The 24,802-nt window shown below is 35.3% G+C and overlaps 1 protein-coding gene and 1 long non-coding RNA gene across 3 annotated transcripts in view; one reads left to right on the plus strand and one right to left on the minus strand.

The window, feature by feature from the left end:
• Positions 1 to 15,259, plus strand: part of LOC129373598 (uncharacterized) — a 29,020-nt gene extending 13,761 nt beyond the window's left edge. The window contains exon 3 of the long non-coding RNA XR_008607385.1: positions 15,005 to 15,259. This is a non-coding gene — a long non-coding RNA (uncharacterized LOC129373598). The remainder of the gene's footprint in view (positions 1 to 15,004) is intronic.
• Positions 15,260 to 17,244: 1,985 nt separating this feature from the next.
• Positions 17,245 to 22,240, minus strand: yipf5 (Yip1 domain family, member 5). 2 transcript variants are annotated; one of them, XM_055051706.1, is made up of 6 exons: positions 22,133 to 22,240; positions 20,291 to 20,407; positions 19,899 to 20,071; positions 18,825 to 18,970; positions 18,530 to 18,711; positions 17,245 to 18,350 (listed from the first exon to the last, which is right to left on the minus strand). In XM_055051706.1, the coding sequence occupies exons 2-6, from the start codon at positions 20,398 to 20,400 to the stop codon at positions 18,188 to 18,190; spliced, it is 774 nt and encodes a 257-aa protein (XP_054907681.1). In that variant the 5' UTR covers positions 20,401 to 20,407; positions 22,133 to 22,240; the 3' UTR covers positions 17,245 to 18,187. The 2 variants fall into 2 exon arrangements, with proteins under 2 accessions (XP_054907681.1, XP_054907682.1); XM_055051707.1 differs by having other exon boundaries at positions 20,291 to 20,410; positions 22,133 to 22,234.
• Between the last annotated feature and the right edge of the window lie 2,562 nt (positions 22,241 to 24,802).

Raw genomic sequence — 24,802 nt, forward strand, 5'->3', positions numbered from 1 at the left:
CAATGCCTGTTACTTCCAGCCATGTTCAGAATTCGAGAAGTGTTTGGTGATGAATTGAAACATCTTCAAGATACAACAGAAAAAGTCCAGTTGCCTTCTATCTAGGTACTTATGCATTGTCATGGATGATTGGAAATAAACACCAGCATGACACAGATGTATTCAATCATTTCTCTTGTGGTTGGTGGCAAACCACTAACATTTTCTACTTGAAATGTCCAAACAAAACAGATTTAGAAGGTTTAAGTTCTGTTAACGTTTCAAAGTTTTCCAATGTTAGTCGAAATGATCGTCCTTGGGTTTCTATGTTTTAACCAAGAAGCTTGAGTCCATTTTTAAAACAACTGAGAAAACAGAATCAGCAGCATTCATGTACCGTAAGTGAACTGAAGGTAAATTAGCAATAACATCTAAAACTTTGCACTTTCCCTGGTTGAGTGGCGACTTGGACTCAATAAAACAAATGTCAATGATTTTGTATTGAATAGTTTATCTTGTTTCATAATAATATGAAAAGGTTACATGCACATACAATAACTCAGTATTTTTAAATCACTTCTTTTCAGTTTAATGGTCCTCTGCAGCCCTCAGTAGCTATTAGTCTATTCTGTTTTTCCAATGTTTAGCCAGCTGTTGTTTTCACAGGTGATATGTGGCAAACAGATGTTCTTTTTAACAGCCTGACTCACTAACATGACAATAAGGGAGGCAGAAGGAGAGAGGGAGAACTAGCTCTCTGGTTCTTTTATGGAAGAGTAAAAGAGAGTGAAAGGGGATCGAATAGCAAATCCTCAGATTTGCAGAGGTTTCGCAGCCACTGCATCCAAAAAAGGCAATCACTCAAAACAGGCAGATCATGAAAAAGGACAGATTTGTCAGAAGGCTCAGTGTTTGGAAAAAAACATTTTGAAATAACTTAGTAAAAATATCATTTTAAAAAACCCAGAAACCTCTGTGTTTCATGTTTTTTGAAACAGGAATAGCAACACTTTTCTCATTTGGAGGATTTCAGTATTATAGATGTTTTTTTTTTAATCTAAATATGGTATCAACACAAAAAAGTAAATGCATAGTTTTATTGAGCCTAAGACAAGAACCTTTGTTTGGGTGAACTAAAGAGAAAGTTAATTTATTTAGAAGAAAGTGAAATAAGTTAAATTATGTATTGTATCAAAAGCATTATGATAACTTGAAGTGAATGTTGCTTTTCAAAAACCTTTTTGCTCAGACTGTAGTTGTACTTGCTTTAAAACATCTTCAAATTAACTGCGGGAGTTTGGAAGCCAAAAAGTACGCTGTAGCCTTGACAACATGATAATTGTTCATAGCAAAGGGAATCAGAATAATTTCTCTCTGGTGTTTCAGCTGCAATCAGCCTGGATTCAAAAAGAAAGACATGAAGTGCTTTCAAAACTAAATAATGGAAACTGACTTGACTTTTCAATTATCAAAATTACAAACACAGTATCTGACTAAAATATTTTTCTTTGTGCAATTTACAAACATAAACTTTATTACAAATGTATTAATTTATGAAGTGACAAAAGCTTTTTATAATAGCTCGGCCCTATGTGAGAACTTGTTTCCCCTTCTTTTTAATTTTTTTTTACATTCTTTGCAAATGAAAAACAGCCTGGAGTCCTATACTGGCACAACCAGTAATTAATCGAATATAATTATTGGTTGTGCCACTTTTGCCTTGAAATCCCATTTGTGACAACTGACATTTAGTCTTTTATTTGTCAACTTTTCTTTGCAGAATTAGAAAAAAAAAAGCAAATTCAGTGGAGTTTTTAATCATCAAAGGGAGAATTAAGACGATGGCATCTTTGTTGGGTTTTAATCCAGACTTTGGACTAAGCTGCTCAAAATCATTAAGTTAGTTTTTTGGTAGAGAGCAGAATTAACAAATTACGACAAGTTCTTGAAGCAATTAAGCAGCCCTAGTTCTATACACTACCATTACCATGTTATCTGTTGAGGCACGGTTTTCTGAAATTACTTTGTCAGATTATATTTGTCTGATTTAAAAATGTACTTTATGATCTGAGGCATTTAAGTATGTCAAAAAATGAGAAGGCTAAAACAATCTGTTTGAGTCAAATACCATTTAGCAGCACTGAAGACATAAAAAATAACATTGAGTTGGTCATTATACTCTCTGCAGATTGAAAAAGGGAAATAATCAATAGAGGACATCAGCAGCTTCTTAATTTACAGTAAATGTCAACCATTCTCTCATTCGAGACATCCTTCCCTTTGGTTCATTCTATTTGTTCATTCAGCCCCAAGCATAGTTTTTTTTTGTGCTCATTTAGATGAGTTTGCAGCTTTCATCCCAGCTCATTTTTCTACCAGTAAAGCTGTCACCATGGTTACATACTGTGTTGTGACCTTTCGAGGTCAACCTGTGATGTGCTAAGTGCTCGGTGTACACTGAGGATACGGCTTAGTGCATGACTGTGCTAGCACAAAAGGAGCAGATCCACCAGCATATATCCCTGCTCACACACCGTCTATGCAAAACGCCAACATTTAAAACAGGCCAGACTTCAACCTCATCAAGTTGCTGTCATCCTGTAAGCTTCAATACTTTAAGTCATATCATCTGCAACAAACAAATAAACAGATGAAAGGCAAGAAAATGTTGCATTAGAAAGCACAAATCCAAAGCTGTTGAGATGGCACAAAAAATTTAGTTTTTGTTGTAATTGTTCAAGCTAACTAAAGCATATTCTGGTGGGAGTGCTTTCTGTGATGTCCTGAATTTATATAGGACTCCAGGCAGTTTTCATTTGCAAAGAATGTGAAAAAAATTAAAAAAGAAAGAAAGCAGAAACTGTGTTAGAGAGAAATAAAAGTGTTAGAGAGAGAAATAAAAGAGAAATAAAAGTGTCCAGTTTCCAGGCTGGACGCAAGAAGGATTTGATGCAAGGAAAGGCAGAAAAACACAGAAGTCAATACTTTTACCTGGAGGGGTTTTGACTCGATTGCTCTGTTGATGCAGAGAAAAAACATAGATGGAGTGTGAAACTAGCCCTTTTGTTCTGTATAATGCAATTTGGTACCATATGAAGAAGACCAGCAGACACAAATTTCCACTGAAGCACTCATTAGTAAAGGAATATGCATCTGTATAATATTTTTTTGCAACATGTACTTTCAAAGTGGCACAAGCAGTAGCTTAATTAATTTAATAATGACCAGAGTAGTTTGTGCTTTTTGAAAAGGCAATTACAGCGTCATATTTAAAGCAGTGCATCAAATACTGCTCCAGACTGGTGGAGCCTGGCTGTTGTTTGAAATTACAAACATGGGCAGTTACTCAAGGCAACCCGAGATGGGCTGGCATACACAACAGTGTTTGATAAAGGGCACTGCTTTATCTCTCAAAGGGAGCTGGCTACCTTACTGGATTGCAGAACCCTTTCTTTCACCCCCTAATCTAAGAAGATTTCTTGGATTTTGAGTCCATTTTAAAGAAGGCAATATAGCTGATGTCAGACTCTTTACAAAAGGTCAAACCTCTTTTCATTTTTAAGGAAGGGGACAAGAGAATACTTTCCAGCAACAGGGGGATAATCACACTTCCCAGTCGTCCAGTAAAACCCAGTTTCTCTATGCTGTTGGAAAGCAGATCTTGATGAATTGGTGAATCTTAGATTCACAATGATCTCTGTGGGTTTTGACTTGTCCATCGAACTGTGGGCCAGATGTCTACTCTCTTAGAGACGCTAAGAGGATTGGTTGGAGTCTGGTTGTTCAGCCCACATGTGTTTTGTGGATCTGGAGATCTTATGTCCCTGAAGCAGTTTCCAGGCTGTACCCAGGGAGTCTGGAGTGCCACAGATTCCTTTAAAAGTTTTTATGCCGTGATATACTCAAAGCAATTCTCAATACAAAGTCAGTCTTTTCCCCAGTGTGGGTTGGACTCTCCTAGTGCTGCTTCTAGTTCGTGATCTTGCGTGTGGTTTTTTCAGACTGCCAGGATCTCAAAGTACAGCTGTCATGAAGATTGGTGGCCTGAAGGTCACAATTTAACTTTCTGACAGTAATGTGGTTGTACTGGCATCTTCAAGCCATAACCCTCAAAGTTTGCAGCTGAGTCTGAAGCAGCCTGGATAATAGCCAGCTCCTCTAAGTCTGGGTCTCTCCTTTGTGCTCAGGGTCAGATGGCTCAGGGGAAAGACAAAGGAATTGGAGGCTAATCTGTCACGTTAAAGAAGAGCTAAGCAAAAAGAAGCAAAGCTCTCAGTTTACCCTATTGTCCAAACTCCAACTCTAACCCATGCTCATAAAATGTGGTTCATGAACGAAATAAAACGTTACTGTTATCATCCAGAAACAAGCACCTGAAATAAGTATTCTCTATCGGGTTTGTCTTTGTGTTTGGTGAGAAACTCTGGATCCTTGGAGGAAGCTTTGAGCAGAGCTGAACTTCCTGTGTATCGATAGGAGTCTGTCAGTATAGCTGAGGTTTTCCAGCCTCCTCTCACTAGGAGGCTCCCACAGAACAAGCTGAAGGAAATACCAGGCTTTTCCTTGCCGACCTCTTACCTAATTCACTCAGTCTTGAGTTAGTAGCACACTATCAAAGCACAAATTGATGAATAATTTAACAATTTCAAAGTAATAGCATGGTATAAAACCAACAAGATAGGTTAGGTTGAGCTTGTAGCCTCCACTCATGTGCTATATCTTTGTCAAATTTAGCAAATTTAATACATTTTGTGGGAGTTTCTGGGTATTTTAAAATGTCAGTAATTTCGGGTGACTCTTTACCTCATAAATAATGGCCTGTGTGAATTTGTGGTGTATTGTGTTTTTCAGTCGAGGTTAAATTATAGCAATTTTAAATTCTGATGAAATTAAGTCATTGACAAACAACACAGTACTGGGAAATTAACAGTAGATAAATCCAGTGAAGGAGCTTGAGTCGGCATGACTTTCCAATGTAGTTTTTGTTCTTACACTGCTGCATTTCCATTTATAATAGTTGCCATTATATTTGTAAAGACTGAAATAAACGTGGAAACAAGTTTGTTGATTATTTTGAGTGTGTGTGTAATTTCATGTTAAGTCCGTGCACCAGGTATAATAGCTGTGAGACAATTCATTGTGTATTTTGTTCTTGAAATGCACATCTCTAGTTTCTCACACATACTCAATGCATACACCACAGTCTGTATGGAAGCCTGTTGTTGATGAGTTATTATGGCTGAAAGTCAAGGAGCTCTTTGACATTGATTCTATAATAGACATTCTGAAGTGAATATGAAATGAACGACTGCACTCAGGTAAATTTAGATGGAAAGTTCACATATTCCTCGTACAGTTGAGAAAAAGTTTTACATGCAGTGCATAAGACGGCAATTACCCCTTTTTTATTACTGGCTTTAAAGTTCAACAACTATTTCTGAAATGGTGAGTAAGGATTAACAAACTTTTCTTATTTCTTAAATACCAAAATAACTTGAAATGTTGTAGAATGTTATTTCATTCTTCAAATTTACCTTCATATTTTTTCTTCATATTTGTTAGAAAGGCCTCTCACGCTGGTTAATCACTCTGTTTTTCTTAACTGCTTGGAACTTTGATCCATTCTTTCTGACAGAAGTGGAGCAACTTTGTTACGTTTCAAGACCACATTATCTGCACATGCGAAAAATATTTATCGCAAGTTGTGATCAATCTTTGATTTTCTGACTAATGTCTTGAGATGCTGCTTCAGTGGTTCCACATAATGTTCTTTCTTTGTGATATTTTCTAATTTAAAAGTGCACCAGTCCCCCTCTTTATAAAATTCACTTCATTTTACAATCATTTACATCATTGTGAGGCTTTATATGGTTGATCTGTACTTCATAGTGGCGTTCCAAGACTTGCAAACTGTACCCATCCCCCTCTAAATATAACACTTTTTTATATTGCTTTTTTTTAGAGACAATTATTTCATCTTTGTGTGGCCTTTCAACTCATTGAAATATATTTCACTGTGGAGACAAGCACTAACCTGTCAACTTCAGCTCACATATGATGCATGATGGTATGAAGGCTGGAGATTCAATTGATTTTTATATTTCATTTAAGTATGTAAACAGACGTCTCCTGCACCTTCAGGCATCTGGAAATCAGAACAGGTCTAAATAACAATTCTCTTCATAAAATCTTTCTCGACTTACTTACATTTTTCCGTGATGTCACATATCAGTGGTTGCCTTGAGATAAATCTGCATATGACTTCATTTAATTCAAATGTTGTGAAGTAATAACATAATATAAAATAATATCAAATATATAAAGTTTAGTCTAATTTAATGCATGACTGAAACAGAGAATTATTGTGTGGCTTTATTGCAGTTCTTGAACCTGAGTAAATAGAAAACATTTTGGCTTCCAATATAAAATCACATTTTTCTCATTTATTTTTCTTTGATCAGAATTAAATGCCAAGATTTTCCCTTTCAGTTTCTGTGTGACTATAATTATGATAATGACTTTTTAGATGTAAAGGTCAGCCATGACATGTGCATGCTGACACTTTCACTGCTGCTGAAAGTTTTGTGCTGGAAACATGTTGAAAGCCATTTTTCTGGTTTAACTACGAGGTCAAAATGTTCATGTTACCAGTAACCATTTCAATTATATTTTCAGACCACTGCACAGCGTTCTAGTTCAGCTCAGTCCATTCCAAATAAGCCTGGAGCCAGACATAATGTACTTTATTTGTGTTTTTGTCGTTACAAATCAGAAACTGCTTTATTTATAGTGAAAAAATGCTTTCTGTGAAAATTATTTTTCAAAATAAGACCTGTAAGAACAACCAGCCTATAGATTATGGCATTTTTCGTGATGCAATCCTGATGAGGATTTTACATTTTTATCTGTAGGGACATCTGTTTTTTATTGCTTTCCTATACAGTCAAGTTATAGACAGCTTAATCCCTTCCAATCCATTTATATTAAATATACTCTATTTATGGTAATCTTTTTATTATTTAATTTCTTACCAGTCTAGTTTTTAAAAACAGTGCCCAAATGCATCATGAAAAAATATCTGTTACACATTGAGGAATGATTTCCAAATTACTGATCAACAATTAGTAACAAGTACAGAAACAATCTGAGTGTACAGATAAATTAAGCACTCAGGACATTGGTAATTCAATTTGAAGAAATGCCTGAAAGTAGAGGAACGTTGAGGGCTGTCTTAGCTGGAACAACTAAATATAAATCTGAAACCAGCACATAAAGCAGTCACAGTATTCTGCATGTATTAGAGCTCTCCAATATGCATAAAAAGCTTTAAGGTGTATTGAGAAGCTATTGCAATACGATAGTCTTTCTATGGCAATAACTCAATCTTACTAATAAATGTTGTAAAATACAACATATAATTTAAATGCCTCAATTCAGAGAGGAAAGGTGCATGTAAAGATTCCTATTGGCTAAATTAATTCTGCCCTTAACTGTTTTTTTTAATAAATGTGACATTTTTGAGTTAACTTTACTTTTTAGACTTAATCACAATGTTTAGGGACACTAAATCAGGAACACGGTGTGACACAGGCTCATTTTTAACTTTTCGAAATGATAGAAAATTTTCTTCAAATAAAGCAGATGTCTCTATCAATGAAAAATAGCTGCTCACCTAATCACACTCATATCTACAGTCAGAGCAATAATGACAACTCAATCTGCTACAAACAAAGCTAGACCAGGACTTTTAGTTATTTTGCCACCATGAAAGCAGAGCACACTGGTAAGCATGGTAAAAACACATATCCAAACCTCACTGTTAGAGAGGTGCAGCAAATTTATTTGGGATTATGCAACTGCAGTAAAGCATTGACTCTGATGGAAGATCTAATTACAGGTGGCAGGTGGCAGGTGGCAATGTAATTTAAAGGTCAAAAATGACTCCTAAAAAAAGAAAGAAAGAAAAAAAAAGAGTTCTCAAGGGTTAGGGTTGTCAATGCGTTGCAGTGTTTTTGGACTGTGGAAGGAAGCTGGAGAGAACCCACGGATGCACAGGGAGAAAAAGCAAACTCCATGACAAAAGACCCCGGGCTGGGATTCAAACCCAGCATTGTTACAAACATTTCTACAACAGTGCAGTTTTCATTTCTACAACTACATGTAACTAAATAATGACAAAAATAACAATAAAAAGTTAATCTAAGCATAAACAAATGTTTAGATATAAATAAAAAATACAAACGTGTGTATTGGGTAAGCATGAGGTATGTGTTATGGGTCAGTATACAGAAAAATTATTGATGCAAATTTTATGTTACATGCCAAAAAAAACCCAACAACTAGAACTTAATTATGAATAGAAAAATTATATTTAGTTAAATATTAACCTTCAAAAGCATCCAATAAACACATTATTAAAGTGCAGGTTTTCTGATTATAGTGGCCTATATGGGGGTTTTGAGGTTTACTTGTTTACAAAGATCATCACATGCACACTCCACCTCTTGAAAATATATATATTTTTTGTTTGCTTTAAAGTCTTTCTTTTCTAAATATTTTGTCTTTATCTGTCCTTTCTTTCTGGTCGTTTATGTATCTGAAAAGTCATCCCAAACCAGAGGTTTCATTAACTTGCTAATTGTTGCACTAATAAGAGGCTTGTTTATCTAGCAGGAGTAATTAGATGTGTCATGTAGCATCAATTAGGCCCATGGTGTTTAATGTGACATTAGGATGCAGACAGAGATAATGTTCCCATGCCTACTCCAGCTTGGACACATCGATTATGGAGGACTTATTACACAATTTCCCCAAGAAGGATAGACTGATGATGAGTGCTTATATTCCTAAAGATAAGAGGAGATGTAATATACATTGGGATTCCTAAGACTGTGATAGCGAATACTAGCCATACACATTGTCATCTTCCACAGAATCTCTACTGGTTTTTACAAACAAAATAAATTAGAGATACGCCAATATATTTTGATGGGTTCTGTTTGAAACTCAAAATTCAGATTGTTTCTTGACCAGTCAAAGCACCATATGTAAACAAAACCAACTTAAGCAGAAAACAGCTCTTTTCCATGTAACAATTGTGACTGTATGAAGAAGACTCAAAGTCTTATTAATTTTCCAGAATCAGCGAGGTGTTTAAATATAATGACAGAAGAACCAGAAAAGCTGCAATAAAGTATTTATATACACAGTCAAAATGAGGTTATCAAGCTGTAAAAAGGTACATGTAATAGAATCAGTCTGAAGAACATATTATTAGTCCAATACGTCTGAATTGAGCATAAATTGGGATTTGGAAGTGTTACCGCCTTTTGGAAATCCTACAGTTTAAAGTAAGAATCTACATTGTCTGAGATATAATGAAATTGCATCTCTCAGAAGGAAGGCTAGGAAAAATAGATTAAACGTTGTTCTTGCCTTCTATTATTATTCCTCTTGAAAAAAATTGGCACCAGACAAAAGTGTCATCTGAAGGTAAATTTATTACAAAAGTGGCAACAAAAGCTTGAGGGGTTTTTACAGAAACTATGTGATAAACAGCTTGTTCAATTTGTACACATTATATTAGTGTGATAAATTTACATGGAGAAGAAAACAGGGAACCTTGTGAAAACTAAAGAAGAGATTGCAAAACACTTCATCGCAATATATGGAGTTGGAGTGGAAACAGAACTTTCATACAATACTACAAAGGAAACAGTTTTTACACACTATGACAAGCATTATGTTAAAGCCAGCCTTACCCAATGAATTTATCACATGTAGAACAGGAGTTTGTCTACTGAGTTGTGTGTATCATGCATCCAAATTTGGCTCACACGGACAGTAGTCCATTCAGCCAATTGTCCAGTGGCTGGTGTCCTGCCATAGCCTCCTGTGGCTTTACTGAGACTCATTAGTGGTCCAACAATCAGAGCACAATGATCTAATTTGCTGTCAAGCTGTGCGTCATGCATGGCTGAACATAGGAGATCTGTAGATGTACAGTACAGAAGAAGGTAAGAAGTGAGGCAGCAGTGGTGGATATAACACCCAGAAGACTATTCTAATTGCCTTGCACTCATTTTATGCACCTGCATTGATTCTCCATATATTGGTACATTCTTCAAACCCATGTTTCCTTTTTCGTACTTTGCAATTTCTTATCATGTTACAAATATAATGGTTACAAATGGTTTTCTACTTATCTGATACAGACCACAGGGGTGATCAATCTGAGAGAGACAACTGTAGAATTTACTCCCCATCTACACTCTCCATCATAAGGTTTTCCCAGGTTAGAAGCACTTCAGCTTAATCCTGGCCAACTAGCAGGAAATGAGGTTCTGATTTTAAATCTTACCCAGGTTATTCTGTGTAAAGTCTACATTTTCAGCTCCCCCATGAACCTGGATCATAAAGATAAGGCACATTTGCTTAGCCACCATTAATCTGCTCAATATACACTCTTTTGATCTAGGTGGAGAATAGAGAGATGACCAATAACTCAAACATATTTGTCATTGCCTTGATTTTCCAGGGTACACCCCTTTTGATTATTTTCTTTGGTTAAGGACAGAGACATTCAACTTAAATGAGGCATGAATAACAAGTCAATAAAAATTTAGACAACAATTGTGGCTATGCTGTATTGAGATGTGAATTGACAAATATTTATCTGTCTTGCAACCAAACTGTGTTTGACATGGACATTTGCTGCCAGCTGTAACAATAGATGACATCGGTAAGATATGACACCTGCAGGGAGCTCAATGCCATGTTGCTCATTGTTCCATGTGCAAACAGCGGCTCCTGAAAAACTGAACATGGAAGCTTTGAGATAAGATTCGATTGCCGATTACTTCATGGGTTTTTCTCCTTCTTTCTGTTTGTCTAGAATAACTATTGGATGTGAGGAAGGTGACAGACAGGAAATGTTTGCAAGAGTTGGTGTCAGGCGTTAGAGTTCGCCCAAACTGCTGGGTTACTTAATTCCTCATCATTGTTTATGTGGTTGAATTACCATGACAGTGTTGTTTCCTTCTCAGATGTCTATATTCTGTCTGTGTTTCGGTCCAGAATATCAAACTCCAAACTCTGACTGCTGGGCCATTTAATGAATAATTTAAGCTTTGAGGTTATGCAAGGTTCTATCAAGACCGTTTTCTTCTGCTTGAGCTCTTCTGTTCGAGTTATACATAGATTTTTTTTTTGCATCTCACTTAATTGCTGCCCTGTTAATTTTAGGGTTCTGGAGGAAGCTTAAAGAGGTTTATCCATCATAACAATGAGGTCCCTCCCCACCCAAAACATTTTATTTATGCTGTTCTAAAGCAGAGAAGAATGAATTTCAGATTAAGCTTGCAATATGTTTGCAATCTATTGCATGTGTGGCATTTGTTAGTTTACATGCTCTGAATCTTTATTATGGAAGTTGTTGGGAACAGGGTTCTAATAAGACAGTTGTTGATTGAGTGTTATGTATGGTATTTTTGTGACACTTTAGTAACTTCAGAGCTCTGGGACCTGTGATCAGTAAATACATTTGCTCAGCGTTTTCATTAAGGATATGTCAAAAGCTTTGGTTACTGCATGGAGGGATTGTATAACAATCAGACCAGAAGAAATTATGTTGAAAAATGAAGAAGGAAGCTATCATTAATAAATAAAAAGGCAGGGTAATAAGGCATATCTATATTTTATTAGACTAGCAACTGCAAGAAAAAGAAACAACAGGCTTCTGAACACCTGCAGTTTGGTGGTTCAAATTGAACAAACCCAGCCTTGTTCACTGAGAGGATTTCTATAGTGGAACATAAAGCCAGGCCATTTCTTTTTTACTGTTGTCCTACTATAAAATATTAGCAAAAACACAAAGACAAAAAAAAAAAAAAAGAGATCAGGTGCTGGAACTGCAGACTTGGAGTAAGAAGGTTTTTAGGTTTGAAGCTTTTGTGCATGTAGCACAATGAGGTTCTCTCCAAATACTCTAGTTGTCTGTGAGTATCAGCTGCTTAGTACGTTTCTCAATTTTGTGAACTAACATCCTTCATGTCGTCTCTGGGTGTCTTCCACTGAACACATAGTAAATCCAAGTTTACAACAAAAAGTGGTCAAAATCTCATTTTAAAAATGCTGTTTTACAATATTGACAGTATGATTTTAAACATATGTCCTGTCCAGTCAGGGATTCCATTTTATCTCACATGTAGCACATTTCTAAGTGGAGCTATCAGAATTATGGCAAATAAACATCTGAGAAAAAAAGTACAAGGAAAAGACAAATACAAGCGATGAGTCACAGCTCTTCTAATAAAAGCCCCAGTGATATCAGCAACATTGAAGCTTGTGTGTCTTAGCTGCAACTGAATGCTCCTGATTTGAATTATCACACTTATGTTATGCATTCTGAATGAGAATTGCCCAGCAGGACCAGATGGATCCCAGTCCTGTCCAGATGCTCCACGCCGAATCTCAAACATGAAGCAACTGAAGCAAACAGTACAAACAAAACCTTCGTAATTCATTCACTTTCTGTTTCATTTTGTAGGACTGTGAAATAACAGACTATTAAATTAAGATAACAAAGAAATGATTTCTCACCGACTGCAGCTTACTTCTCACTAAACAATGATAAAGTGTAAATGATGAAGGTAAAATCTTCACAATGTCTAACCAGGTTTGAATGTTTTGAGAGAACATGCTTGATCAAATTTTAAAAAGTTAACTTTTAAGACCTCACAAGTTAACCTTAAAACTTCATGACAGTTATTCTGTCAGGAGGTTGACAGGATAGCTATTAGTGATGCACAACACAAACCTGCTATTATTAAGACATTAGAGGTCCTGCTTGTGGTTTGCCATGGGTTTACACAGTAAATGTAGGCTAAAAGCGAACTGAAGTAGAAAAAAGTATATTTTTGGCCTGGATGCAAAATGATTTGTGTGGTGGAACTATACACTCACACCTACAAATAATCCTTATAATTTCCTTTTTTAAAAACAATGTTCTAATCTTTGTTAGTCTATAAAACACCATTAAAATCATACTGAAAAACATACCGACTTTTCTTTCACATGATGGTGTGTGCTTTCTTTCTGCTTTATTCAACTAAAACTTAAGTTAGTTTTTTTTAAATAAAATGTCTTACCTTTTATTTTTGGAGATGGCTTTCTGTGATTAAATCCCTAACACAAACAAGTATGTTCACAGAAGTCATTGAAGCACACATTACCTTCGCATCCATCCATGAATGCAAATTCACTGATGCACATGCTCATGAACATATCATTCATCTTTCCTCTGCCAGATTCTGCAATGTTTGCATTGGTTCATTGAGTTCTGAATCCACTGTTAGATTAGTCCACAGTGCAATGAGGGCTGACAATTAGCCTAATGAAGTGCAGGAGAAAATCACACTCAGTGCTGTGTTAACAGTTGCTCAGTGAATATTCATGCGTTGTCGGTTTTGCAGATGTACTTAAAGGCGGCGCAACGTTGCTGAATACCAATCATTATATTTCAGCCTGTCACTTGTTTCAGCAAAAGTAACATCCTGATCACCCTCACTGCTCGGAGGATTAGAAAAGTAATGTTTTTCTGAAATGAAACATTTTTATAAATCAAATTTTCTCAAACATACCCCTCAAAATGTAAACTACAACTATAAAAGGCTTATTAATAATTTAAAAAGTTATTGCCTGAGCTGTTAATTTATTTCACCCTAGTGTTGTCTTGCGGGTCAAAAATGACCCACTAGCATGTTTAGCTGTAGAAAAAAATACCCTGAACAATCTTTTTCCGACTTGAAATTTTATGACTTTTCCTAAATTGACCCCGTTAGAAAAAGTGATACTTTGTTTTTTATATTTCCTTGTGGGCTGTACACCTCTAGGGTACAAGGATTGTCCTATGGGTCATTTTGGACCCGTGAATTATAAAAACATTTAAACACCAGAAAGAGTTCAAAGGCCACACACAAACTTTTCCTAATACATAAACACACAACACCCCACACACACACTTTCGCCAGCTCACTGCCCCACAGGACCTTCATGAAATGAACATCATCTTCATTTTATGTTCAACACCTCATGTTGAGCAGAAGATGTTCTTCAACATCCCATAAAATTATGAGATGTTGAACAATAACTCAATATAGGAACTGATGTAAAATTGTTTTTAAAAAATCTAACGTTTTGTTTTGCTGTGTTTTGATAGATATTTTAATCATTCATTTGAACCGTTGACAAAATTGTTGACTTTTCAGTATAATTAATTCAAAAGTAATAACTTCACATTTATATAATTACAATAATAAACCTTTACTGTGTAAAAGTAAACTGCTACATCACTTGGTTTGTGGTAAAAAGTAAACAAGAATGTAATACTGTTGATCATCTTTTTGCATTAACAAAAACACATGATAAAAAATGAATTCATTTGAGTTGAATTGATAAATATCAGATTATTTCATCATGCAAAATAGATTGTGGATTTAAATTTCAATTAATCTACTTTATTTTGGGGCTTTTGTCAGGGCAAGGGGAGTAAACAGAATGTTAATAAGGTTAAGGGTTAAATAAAAACAGAGTTTTCATGCACTATTTGGCCAGTTTTACCTCATCCTTTGAACATAACTTTCTGTGAATGGCTTATCAAGTTGTTTATTGTGAAGGGGTTCAAACTTTATTCTGTAATTTTTAAAAGACGATGGATTTGGCTGCTCAGAAGAAATGTTGTGTAGAATTCTCCAAAGTCATTTCAAAGAGTTTTATCTTTGATTAATTCAAACATTAATGATGCCGTCTATGATCCCTTTATGGAGAATTATTCTTTTAGAGTAGATAAATACTACATGAACTGTTGTCCATGCAATATTCTAGTTAATCTGGATTTAAGCTTTTACGTCTGCAGCTCATTTTCGTAATTCCTATGTTATAGTCCACAAACTATAATGCAAAAGCAGATAATCTGTTTTAATGATGTGTTTCCTTCCTATTCTTTATTTTTATTGAACTGTTTTAGAATTATTCCTCGTCAACCCTGAGCTGCTGGCCACTGGACAGCCAGGATGAGGGCGGGACAGACTGTGAGTCACACCGGCCAGATGGAAGTCAGATTATCCTCCATTAGATGACATAATGCTATGGTGGTCTTCTTTTCCCAGACCCAAACAAAGCAGTCTGTTGGTTCTATATCAGGATGCAGGTTCCACAGATGAAATGTAATAAAAGAAAAGAAAGAAAGAAAAAGTAGCAACACACCTATCGATATTATGCTTTTAAGCCACAAAACATTATTACAGTCAGGTTCTGTTGTTTGTCCCAGAAGCATGACTTCTACAACAAATTGTCTCTAATATATTATGTCCTTATTGTCTCATTTAAATAAAGTTTCTAATGTGGTTCTTTGTTCATAAATACAAGTTTTTTCATAATCACTTTAAAAATCTGAAAACAGTAAAACACACAAATAAGCAAATAACAAAAATATGAGAAACAGTTCATTGTGGTTCAAGGTGGGTGGGTTTGGAACTCAACCCACCCACTTTCTCATGAAACCCACTGGTCTACAGTGGGCTGTAAATTTCTTATGGTGACTTAATGTAAAAAGAAGTCAAGATTTAGTCATCGCTCTGGGGAAAATATCAGTCTGAAGTCGGTTCATACAGTAGAATACAAAGCAATGTTCTGAGAAGCAACCGAACACTGACACCCAGTGGCAGATTTGTGTAAATTAAATTTCCCTTGAAACCTGTTCTTCAGTTCCGCTTAATACCTGAAGTGATTGTGAGAGGTTGTGTTGTTTGAAACGTGTGGCTTCAGCTGACCTCTAAAGTGCTTACCACTTCTCTAAGGTTTAAACAATGTCATCTAATTAAATTTACATCAATCAGTAATTAAAACCCAGAAGTTTTTGGATGAAAGCTGTGGTTTTGCAATTGCGATTAGATTTATCAAAATATAAATAAATGTCAACAATGCAATATATTTTTTTTCTTTTGGAAAGAAAGAATCATTAGAAATAATCAAAACTCTCATTTTTTCCCCTAATAGTAAAAGTTCATACCAAACTTTTCCAGACTGTGGAAACGCCCCACAAAATGTCTGGCAACCAGATCCACAAAGAAAATAAGCCTTAACTGTGGGGTTGGACATTTAAAACATAAACAGATTGGGAACATCAGTGTTAGTGAAATCAGATGCCAGTAATAAGACCTTATTAAAGTCAGAAATAAAATGTAGAAAAATCCCCCAAAACACATTGAATCCCCTGAGTGAGATGTATGATTCTGCAACTGAAACATGATGCAAATTTGCTGAGACCAAACAATGTGCAAACATGGTGGCATCACTGCCAACATCCTGTTACCTTTACGCATACAAGAATAACTCTGGGTAAACAGAGGCTGCAGTATTTGTGTGTTCAAGAGGACGAGGAGCATAACACTTCAAACAGCATAACTGCAAATGTGACTTGGTTTATCTCAATAGTGTGGCCATAATAAAAAAAGGTGTTCACTCACCGCTAACAAACAAAATACAGTTTGCAGTATTGATGTAACCACCTTATATTCAAGTTACAGTTATAAATAACTCACATGTCTTTACCATCTGTTTGACCCTGGACACAAATATTTTCCTATTTTTGATTGCAAAACATCTCAAATGAGAGGATGGAATGAATCTGTAAATGTCAATTTTTAAGAGCAGACTTAGTTTCCCACTAAACACTGCATTTTGCATGGAGGTCATAAAAGATAACTGTTAAGTCTCCTTAATGACTCTTCTTTCCACTCTCTCTTAAAGGTCAGATTTGTTTACCATTGAAATTGGTCCTGTCAAAAGGATCTCCTACCTGTACTTCTCTGCTGCTCCTCCAGCGTTACTGATGACTTGCTCAGCCAGTAACTTATGAATCATTTTGCTTCCATGTAATGCTAGACTATTTTGTATTACACTACTAGAAGAAAACAATAAACAAGATTCAATTTTGTAGTTTCAAAGTTAGAAATAATATAAACTTTGATAAGTATTTTTGCAAAACCTTTCAGTAAGTGCCACTTTTAATTTATAATAGACAACAAAATAAAGGTGTGGACAAAGCATGTAAATTATTTATATTGATCGAGTGAGATGCTTTTCACAAAAGGTGGTTGAGAACAAAAGGGTCCACATCTTCAATCCGTTTATCCTCTCATTATTTTGTAATTTGTGGAACTTCCACAAGAATGATGATCATATAAAGCATTATGTAATCACAAAAACTTTCAAAACCAACTTTAATGTGGATGAGCAGACATGTACAGAATACACAAAGCATACAGAGAAGAATCTCTAAAATTAGAAAAGAACTGTATAGAAACAAGTATGTCAGGACAAAAGGGAGTTTCATCCAGACTACTTATTCCCAATAGTTAATCCATTTATTTTTGTTACAACACCCCTGTGCAACTGTGGTTGTGTTTTTCTGAATGGCAACGATGCTCAAACGAATATCTTAAGATCAAATAAAATAGGTCAGAAGATGCAGCATAGCTTATGTCTTTCTGATGAAGAAGACTCATGGCTCCATGGATTAAAAAGGTTTGAGCAATAAAACATCCACTGAGGAACAGCAGCATAAACAGCTGTGGACCAATGCAGACAGGAAGTTGATTGCTTCCCTTAGAGTTGCTGTTTTAGATCCTGTGGGTGTTTGCCTGAAATAAACTCTTCATACAAATCATAATTTTATGGCATTTCTTACTGGGTCTTTGTAAAAACTGAGAATCTGTTCCCAGGTGTGTTAATTGAATATACTTCCTGGATTTTTCATCCGTTGACTTCATTTATGTCCTCAAATAGAAAAAAAAATAAAAATCATTGGGCTGTGTGATGCCATATAAGGGTCGAAAATGGTCCACAGCAGGTTGTTTTTCCATCAGATTTATTTAACAGTACTCTTCTTTCAGATGCATGAAGGGAACAAGCTGCAGAGGATTCCTAGATGATACGAATCACTTGAGTCTTCACAGATTCGGGTCGGAATGTGGCGAGAGGAGGCGGCTTTTACAAATCCTAGATGCCATTTAGACGAGGAGGCTCCAATTTTTTTTTCAGCAACTGTGTAATTAGTCAATAATTACACTAATTACATTGATTCTAATTAGACTGAAAATACAGAAAGTGGGGAGCAGTTACTTTAAACTGTTGTGCAAAGATTTTTTTAGAAGACAGAGATGAGTGCAAAGACCCCGTATAGCAAAGCACATGGATAAGCAACCAACGACTGCTGCCCATCCATAGCCAACGCTGATATGAAGATCTTTGAGGCAGAGAAACTGCACCAGCCGATAATTGTTGCTGTTAGTATAATCCCCATCATGCCCCTAGAGAGAGCAGGACAGCAGTAAGTTAAGAGTCACCAATGCTTGAATAAACATTCACAAACCTGAACACACCGTAGTTTTATTTTGAACTAAAATCCATGACTGCTAATAATTCTGGTATTTTGGACAAATAAACCTGACCAGGTCGTCAATATTAGACAGTTTGACCATGTACTTACTGTAATGAGAACACAACTCCAAAGCTGGAGAGGATGATCATAGGAAGGAGGCAGTATCCCAACACACTGGCCACACAGCCGAAGGACACGCCCGTCATACTCATGAGGTTGAGGAGGCAGTACATGGCGAGGCAACCGATCGCACTGATGCCGTACACGTAACCAAACTGAATCTTACCCGACTGTAATAGGAAAGTGGGGGAAAAAGTGCCAAACAGACAGAGGATATGGATTTATTGACTGAAGCCTACTACGACTGTGAAGACTGAAGAACATAATTAAGTCCATTATTTACCAGGAGAAGAGTTGCCCCAAAGGCCAAACAAAAGACCATCGGACCAGCCAGGTCTGTCTCATTCATGATGCTCCCATCTGCTACTTTCAGTGGATGGAGAACTGTGAGAGTCTTCTGCCAGATATGGTCAAAATTGATCCCTAATTCTACAAACAAAAAGAAACAAAAACCTACATTAAGGATGTCTTGGTCATGTATGAACATATCTAATGCCAAAAAATACTGCATATGAATTCTACATGGAGTAACATCAAGAAAGAATTAATACAACCAGTATTTGTGGAAAATGATTTAGTGTCTGTACATTTTTATTTTGAACTTTATTAAGAAGCACTTATATTCTTATTTTCTAGAGAATTTGTAATACACATTTCCTCTCGACATCTCAAATGAAAGACCTTTTATGATGCTAAAACCTTAGTTTTAATCAACTTCAGTAAAAAAATAAAGCTAATAGCTACTCAAAATAATTACTAATTAAGAAATGTCAGTGATCATGGTGAAGGTGTATGTAAGCTGCCATAATTTTAAAGTTTCAGAATAAAACTAATCAATATGTTTGGGAAATTAAATTTAGAACAAAGCTGTGGTCAAGATAAAATGGGAAAGTTAGTCACATAGTCGCAAAAGCTAATCATTATATTAAAAAATAATCTCATAATTTTTCTGATGAGATTAATGTCCTTCCTAATTTAATACATGGATACTGTAGAAGCAGTAGCAAGAAACAACATAGTAAAATATTGGTGTGAGAACATCTTTATATATCAACAAAAAGTCACATTAAACACATAAGAAAAGGGAAAACAAAACTCTAGGAAATGACTCAACTTTGGTAGCCTTTTAATTGTATCAAATGCCTGTAAAACGGTTATTCTGACTTTTTAATGCAACATATTTGGAAACAGTTGTAGTTTTTAGTCACACCAATACTAGCAATACCATTAATTATTTTGGGCTTAAAATTCAATTGGTGCTTCTGTTCCAAGTTTTTACAAATGAATCAAAAGGGAATTCCAAAAAGAGATATTCTATTTTTTATTTTCAGCAATGGTCAGATTGTGGCTCACTTACCTTCTAACAGTGGCGGCTCGTCATCAAAGCTGTTACTGTACATGGACTGTGATGCATTTGGGGTGTAGGTCTGTGTGGGTTGGAAGATCTGTCCTGTATACGGCTGCTGGGGTTGCATCATTCCTTGGGATGGGTAGCCCATCGGCTGCGAATAATCATACTGACCATACGGCCTGTGGACAATTTATTAGCAATAAACAGAAGTTTGTGAAGAAAATTATCAAAAAGGAGGATGTTTGTGATCTTGAATTAGAGCTTAAAAACAAATAAAGGACTAAATGAATGCTGTAGATATGAGCTAAACTGTTCAAGTAAGTTTCGACTTTCATGAGACTTCGTAAGCCAGAAATATCACAACTGAAGAAAAAAATAAGGAAATGTGTTTCTCTTACTTGTTGTAAGGGTTTTCAGAGTTGCTGTAGCCATATCCGGCCTGGTTTTGGTCATCTACGCTGTAGCTCGACTGGTAGAAGTCAGTGTTGAAGTTATCAAACCCCGACATTCTTACTCTGCTAATACCAAAGAGATACAACTGGTTTTATTTACATTTAATATTGTGACACTATAGTACCTACAATGACCTTAAATACACACCTGTAATTGTTTCAAAGAATTGTCAACAATACATTATCCTGGGATTATTTGAGAGTGAGGTTTATTAAACTTGTCACTTTAAACACATTTCATACAAAACAAACAAACAAACAAAAAAACTATTATACATTCAACACAATCAAGCTTGTGGGTGAGCCAGCAAAATTAGTAGGTAGGCAATGGCGCCTCTCCTTGGTGGACACCTGCATTTCACATTTTAAATTCACATTTTTGTGAATTTAAAATGAAGCCGTATCTAGCAGGAGGATAATTTGTACTAAGTCACAAAATTTTGTTATAAGCTACTCATAATAAACTACTGGGAAAAGGTGGTTATATGTCTCCAATAAATTATATTCACGCAGCAAGGAAGGTCAGAGTTATGTTGTTATTTTATCAGGTCTGTACCCTGTCAAATTATGTAGAAGTCAAAAGGATAAAAAAAATTAATATGGACAAAATAAATAAAAATGCTAACACTTCTTTAAACAGAATGAAAAACACTCCTTAACCCTTAACTTAGAGGTATAAATAATGGATGCCAATGAGAGATCTATATATCTATATTCAATTCTCCCTAAGACATGAAAATAATCAACTACAACAGAGAAATGAAATACACTAATATGAAATTTGTTCAGTATGTAGAACTGAAATGATTTATTTGTGTGTGTGTTAAACTGCATAACAAATTAGGGAAAAAAATAATTGACCCAGGAACAAAAGATATATAAAACAACATCACTAATAACGTAAAGATAAAACGTACGTCATTCATCGTAAACACCACACCTATAATTACGATGGCCATCTCTTCTGCAGGTCAGATTGTTTTTTTTTTTTTTTTCTGAGCTCCCTAATGTTTTACATAATCTAATTTTGATTTCAATAACATAGTCACTGTCACCATATTAGTCTCTATTGAAATTATTTAATTTCTAAGATTCCCAGTACCATTTTGGTCAATGCAAGCTTAATGGTTTAATCTAATTTCTTTTAATCCACAATCAAAGCTAATTTTAGCAGGCTGAAAGGTTTGTAACCAGGTACCGAGATTAACTTTAACAAGGAAATCTATTTGTTCTGAAAATGGGAACTTGTACACATGACTGAAATACTTAGAAACCTTTTTATTTTATAACAATAAAGACACAAGACAAAATGCACACATAAGTCTAAAGAGGATTTGATTTCAAAGTAAAGAAATAATGACAGCTTCCTCTAAGAAAAAACGGACAAATGTATGTTTACGTGTATTTTGGTAACAACTGCGTTGAATAGCTTAATTTAACAAACCGTTAGCATTCCCAAAATGCTAACACTTCTTTAAACAGAATGAAAAACACTCCTAAAACACGTTCTTTCACAAGACAGTACACAACAATATGCAATTAAGTACACAGAATATCAGACGACTTCAAAATGAAAAAAAATATTAGAAAAACTGCAAATATAGCCTTTCATCTTTAGCAGGCTAACCTTCCCGTTTACTCAGAGGCTAGTTTGTTAGCTTCTGCTAACTCTAACAGATGCTGAAAATTTTCTTAGAATCCGTACACGTAAAGCCAAAGTCAGCTTACGTTTCATATTTAATTAAACAGACTCATTGATGATATAAAAGCAACAAAGATTATCCTTACCTGTGATGTCAGCTGGACAACACTTTGTTGAGCCCTGCCAACTCCACTGTGGTTGCTACGTGTCAGGAGAAAGACGGAAAGCCGTTAAGGACATAACATCTTACTCGCAGAAGAAAAAGCTGCCTCCTGCTGGCAGCTCTGACTCATGAGACTGACAGTCAGGATGAGTCAGTATATAGCCTTAGCTTTTGTAAGTATGTGAATTCATACTAACAGACACAATAAGAATTGTGGAAGATGACGAATGGATACATTGGCTAATATTAAGCTTTCCAGCAACAAACTATCCAACTGGGTTAATCATCCCATTCCCACTATTAAGAATGATGATCTATGATGGTTAGAGATTGTTTGTTCCTCTAAGGCAGTGAGACAATAGTTAGAGTGAATAGTGTAATTTTTTTTAAATAGAAGGAGGATTTGTACAAAATTGATTTGAATTATATATAAAAAAAATTAAATGGATTACCTTTAGCAGCATAATGAGCCAACACGTACGTACACATAAATTATTCTAGAAACAAAATATTTGCTAACAACAGTGCTCACTCTGTAACCTTGTGAAATGTCATAGAAGTCCTACCCTATTTTCAGAATTAGATTTTATACAAAGCATTGAAAACAACACTGGTGATATTAGGAAAAAAGTGGTTTTTTAAATGTGATTTTCCCTCATGCATATTAAAAGTTAGATATTAAGTATTTTTTTACAGCTAAATGTGGCCATCAATCTGCAAGGTTTTGACTGAAGATGAAAGTTTGCTGCAACTGAATAAAAATATATTGCATTAAATTTTTAATTCAAGCATTATCAATCACTAAAAGATCAGAGAAAAACCTTTCTTTTGAAAAAAGGTAATATTTTTCATACTACAATGAAAAACACAAAAAAAAAACTATATAAATACATCTGATAAAATATCTGTGCTTTAATAAATAAATACTACTAATAAAAAAAGCTTCTGCTTTGTCCCCTATGACACCACATCAGCTGATTGATATATAGCTAGAAAACCCACAGGTCTAACAATTGTAAATAGATACACAGGGTAGATGATAACAAAGATAATGCAAGAGACATGTACAGGGCTCCTGGAAAGAACAAAGGTACTCTCTTTCAACAGGAAGCAGGGGAGAAGATCAATCACCCGGCATGAGCAGGAGAACTGCACCACTTCCATAATGCAGGCGGATACTGGCTCTTTGATGATGTGCATTATGCAAAATAATGGGGCTCCTGACCTATGCTGAGAGGAAGGTGGGACAGCAGGAAATGAGAATAACAGATGTCATTTTGAACTGTGGGATAGGAAATAGGCAAACGTGAGGGAAAGACACAAAAATAAGGAGTCATTTCATTGCTTTTAAAGGGCAAGAGCATAAAGAGAGAGAAGTAAAAGAGAAAAAAAACAGATTAATTTAGGTGACAGTTCACATTAGCAAAATATCTGTAACACCCACTGACTGGATCGCTTACCCAGAACTTATTAAATTTAAATATTTCCTGTCTCGGAGGTGAAACAGCCACACTCTCAGCCATCATGACAGAAAAATACATTCGACATAAATTAATTTCAACGGTGTGGAAGGGAAATAAATTATACAGCATTTGCTCTGTCCTGGCCTCAAGACACAGAGAATTTGGAGTGAGGAAATAACACATTCAGAAAGAGTACCCACTTTTCACCTGAGACATATTGAGTTTGTTCAAAATGAGTATTCATTTTCTGTTTAGGGGAAATGATACACAGCACTCAGCTTTTTTTTAAGAGTTGCATGATCAAAAACTATTTGGCTAGTTTATGAATCGTCTTGGAAAAACAAATACCTTCATGCAATGATTAACTATCGTATTGCTTGAAAGAAAAAAAAAATCTTTTTGCACATTGCAATTGTTATTAAAAGAGTTGTGAGCTAGAAAAACAATCAAATTACAAAAACATCATTCACAGTCTTATGCCAAGGTGAGGTTAACATCTCAACATGTGGAAGTAAATCTGTAATACCTGCACTTTTTGAATGGTTTAATAATGGTTTCCATTTCAGACTGTTTGGTTTTAACCTTGATTAATCTATTTGAGAGATTCTTCTACATGAGAACTGATTTAATTATATTAATTAGTTTTCAACAATCCTTCTGAAAATTCACTTGCTAAATTTATTTGAACTAATTCAATGTTTTATCTACAGCAACATTAATTATGACTTTAGTTATTAACCGATTCTTCTCATTTCTACAGAGCCTAACCAATCCATCTATGCACCTTCTGCTCCATTTTGCTATCACTCATAAAGACACCTGAACAACCCGATTCAACAAGACAGCAAAAAATTTCAGTAACTCCTGAAAAATAAAGATGTGGTCCATTTTTCTACAGCCAGGAAGAAAACCACACTCTTCTTGACTCCAAGGTCTGGTCATTGATAAATACCCTGCAGAAAGTACATCAGTACCAAAAAAACAAAGACTTCTGTAAAACTCTCAGCTGGATCAACAAATGGATCCTTTGACAAAATTGCTTTGACACATAAAACAGAAATACTTAACTGAAAGAGTGTGACTAATCAGGAGTTAAAATGGGTCATTTTCCATTCATTGCTTTCCATCATACTTAGACTCTTAATCACTCTGGTTTATGAAGAACATGTATTTCTACCTAATCCACTTAA

Source organism: Poeciliopsis prolifica, unplaced genomic scaffold (assembly GCF_027474105.1).
Source record: "Poeciliopsis prolifica strain line A6 unplaced genomic scaffold, Auburn_PproV2 SCAFFOLD033, whole genome shotgun sequence".
Lineage (NCBI taxonomy): Eukaryota > Metazoa > Chordata > Actinopteri > Cyprinodontiformes > Poeciliidae > Poeciliopsis > Poeciliopsis prolifica.

Coding starts and splice junctions, on each gene's coding strand:
- yipf5 (XM_055051706.1), bottom strand. CDS start 20,400: ATGTCGGGGTTTGATAACTTCAACACTGACTTCTACCAGTCGAGCTAC. Junction 18,712..18,824: donor TTGGGGCAACTCTTCTCCTG/GTAAATAATGGA, acceptor TTCCTATTACAG/TCGGGTAAGATTCAGTTTGG. Junction 18,351..18,529: donor GGAGTTGTGTTCTCATTACA/GTAAGTACATGG, acceptor TGCTCTCTCTAG/GGGCATGATGGGGATTATAC.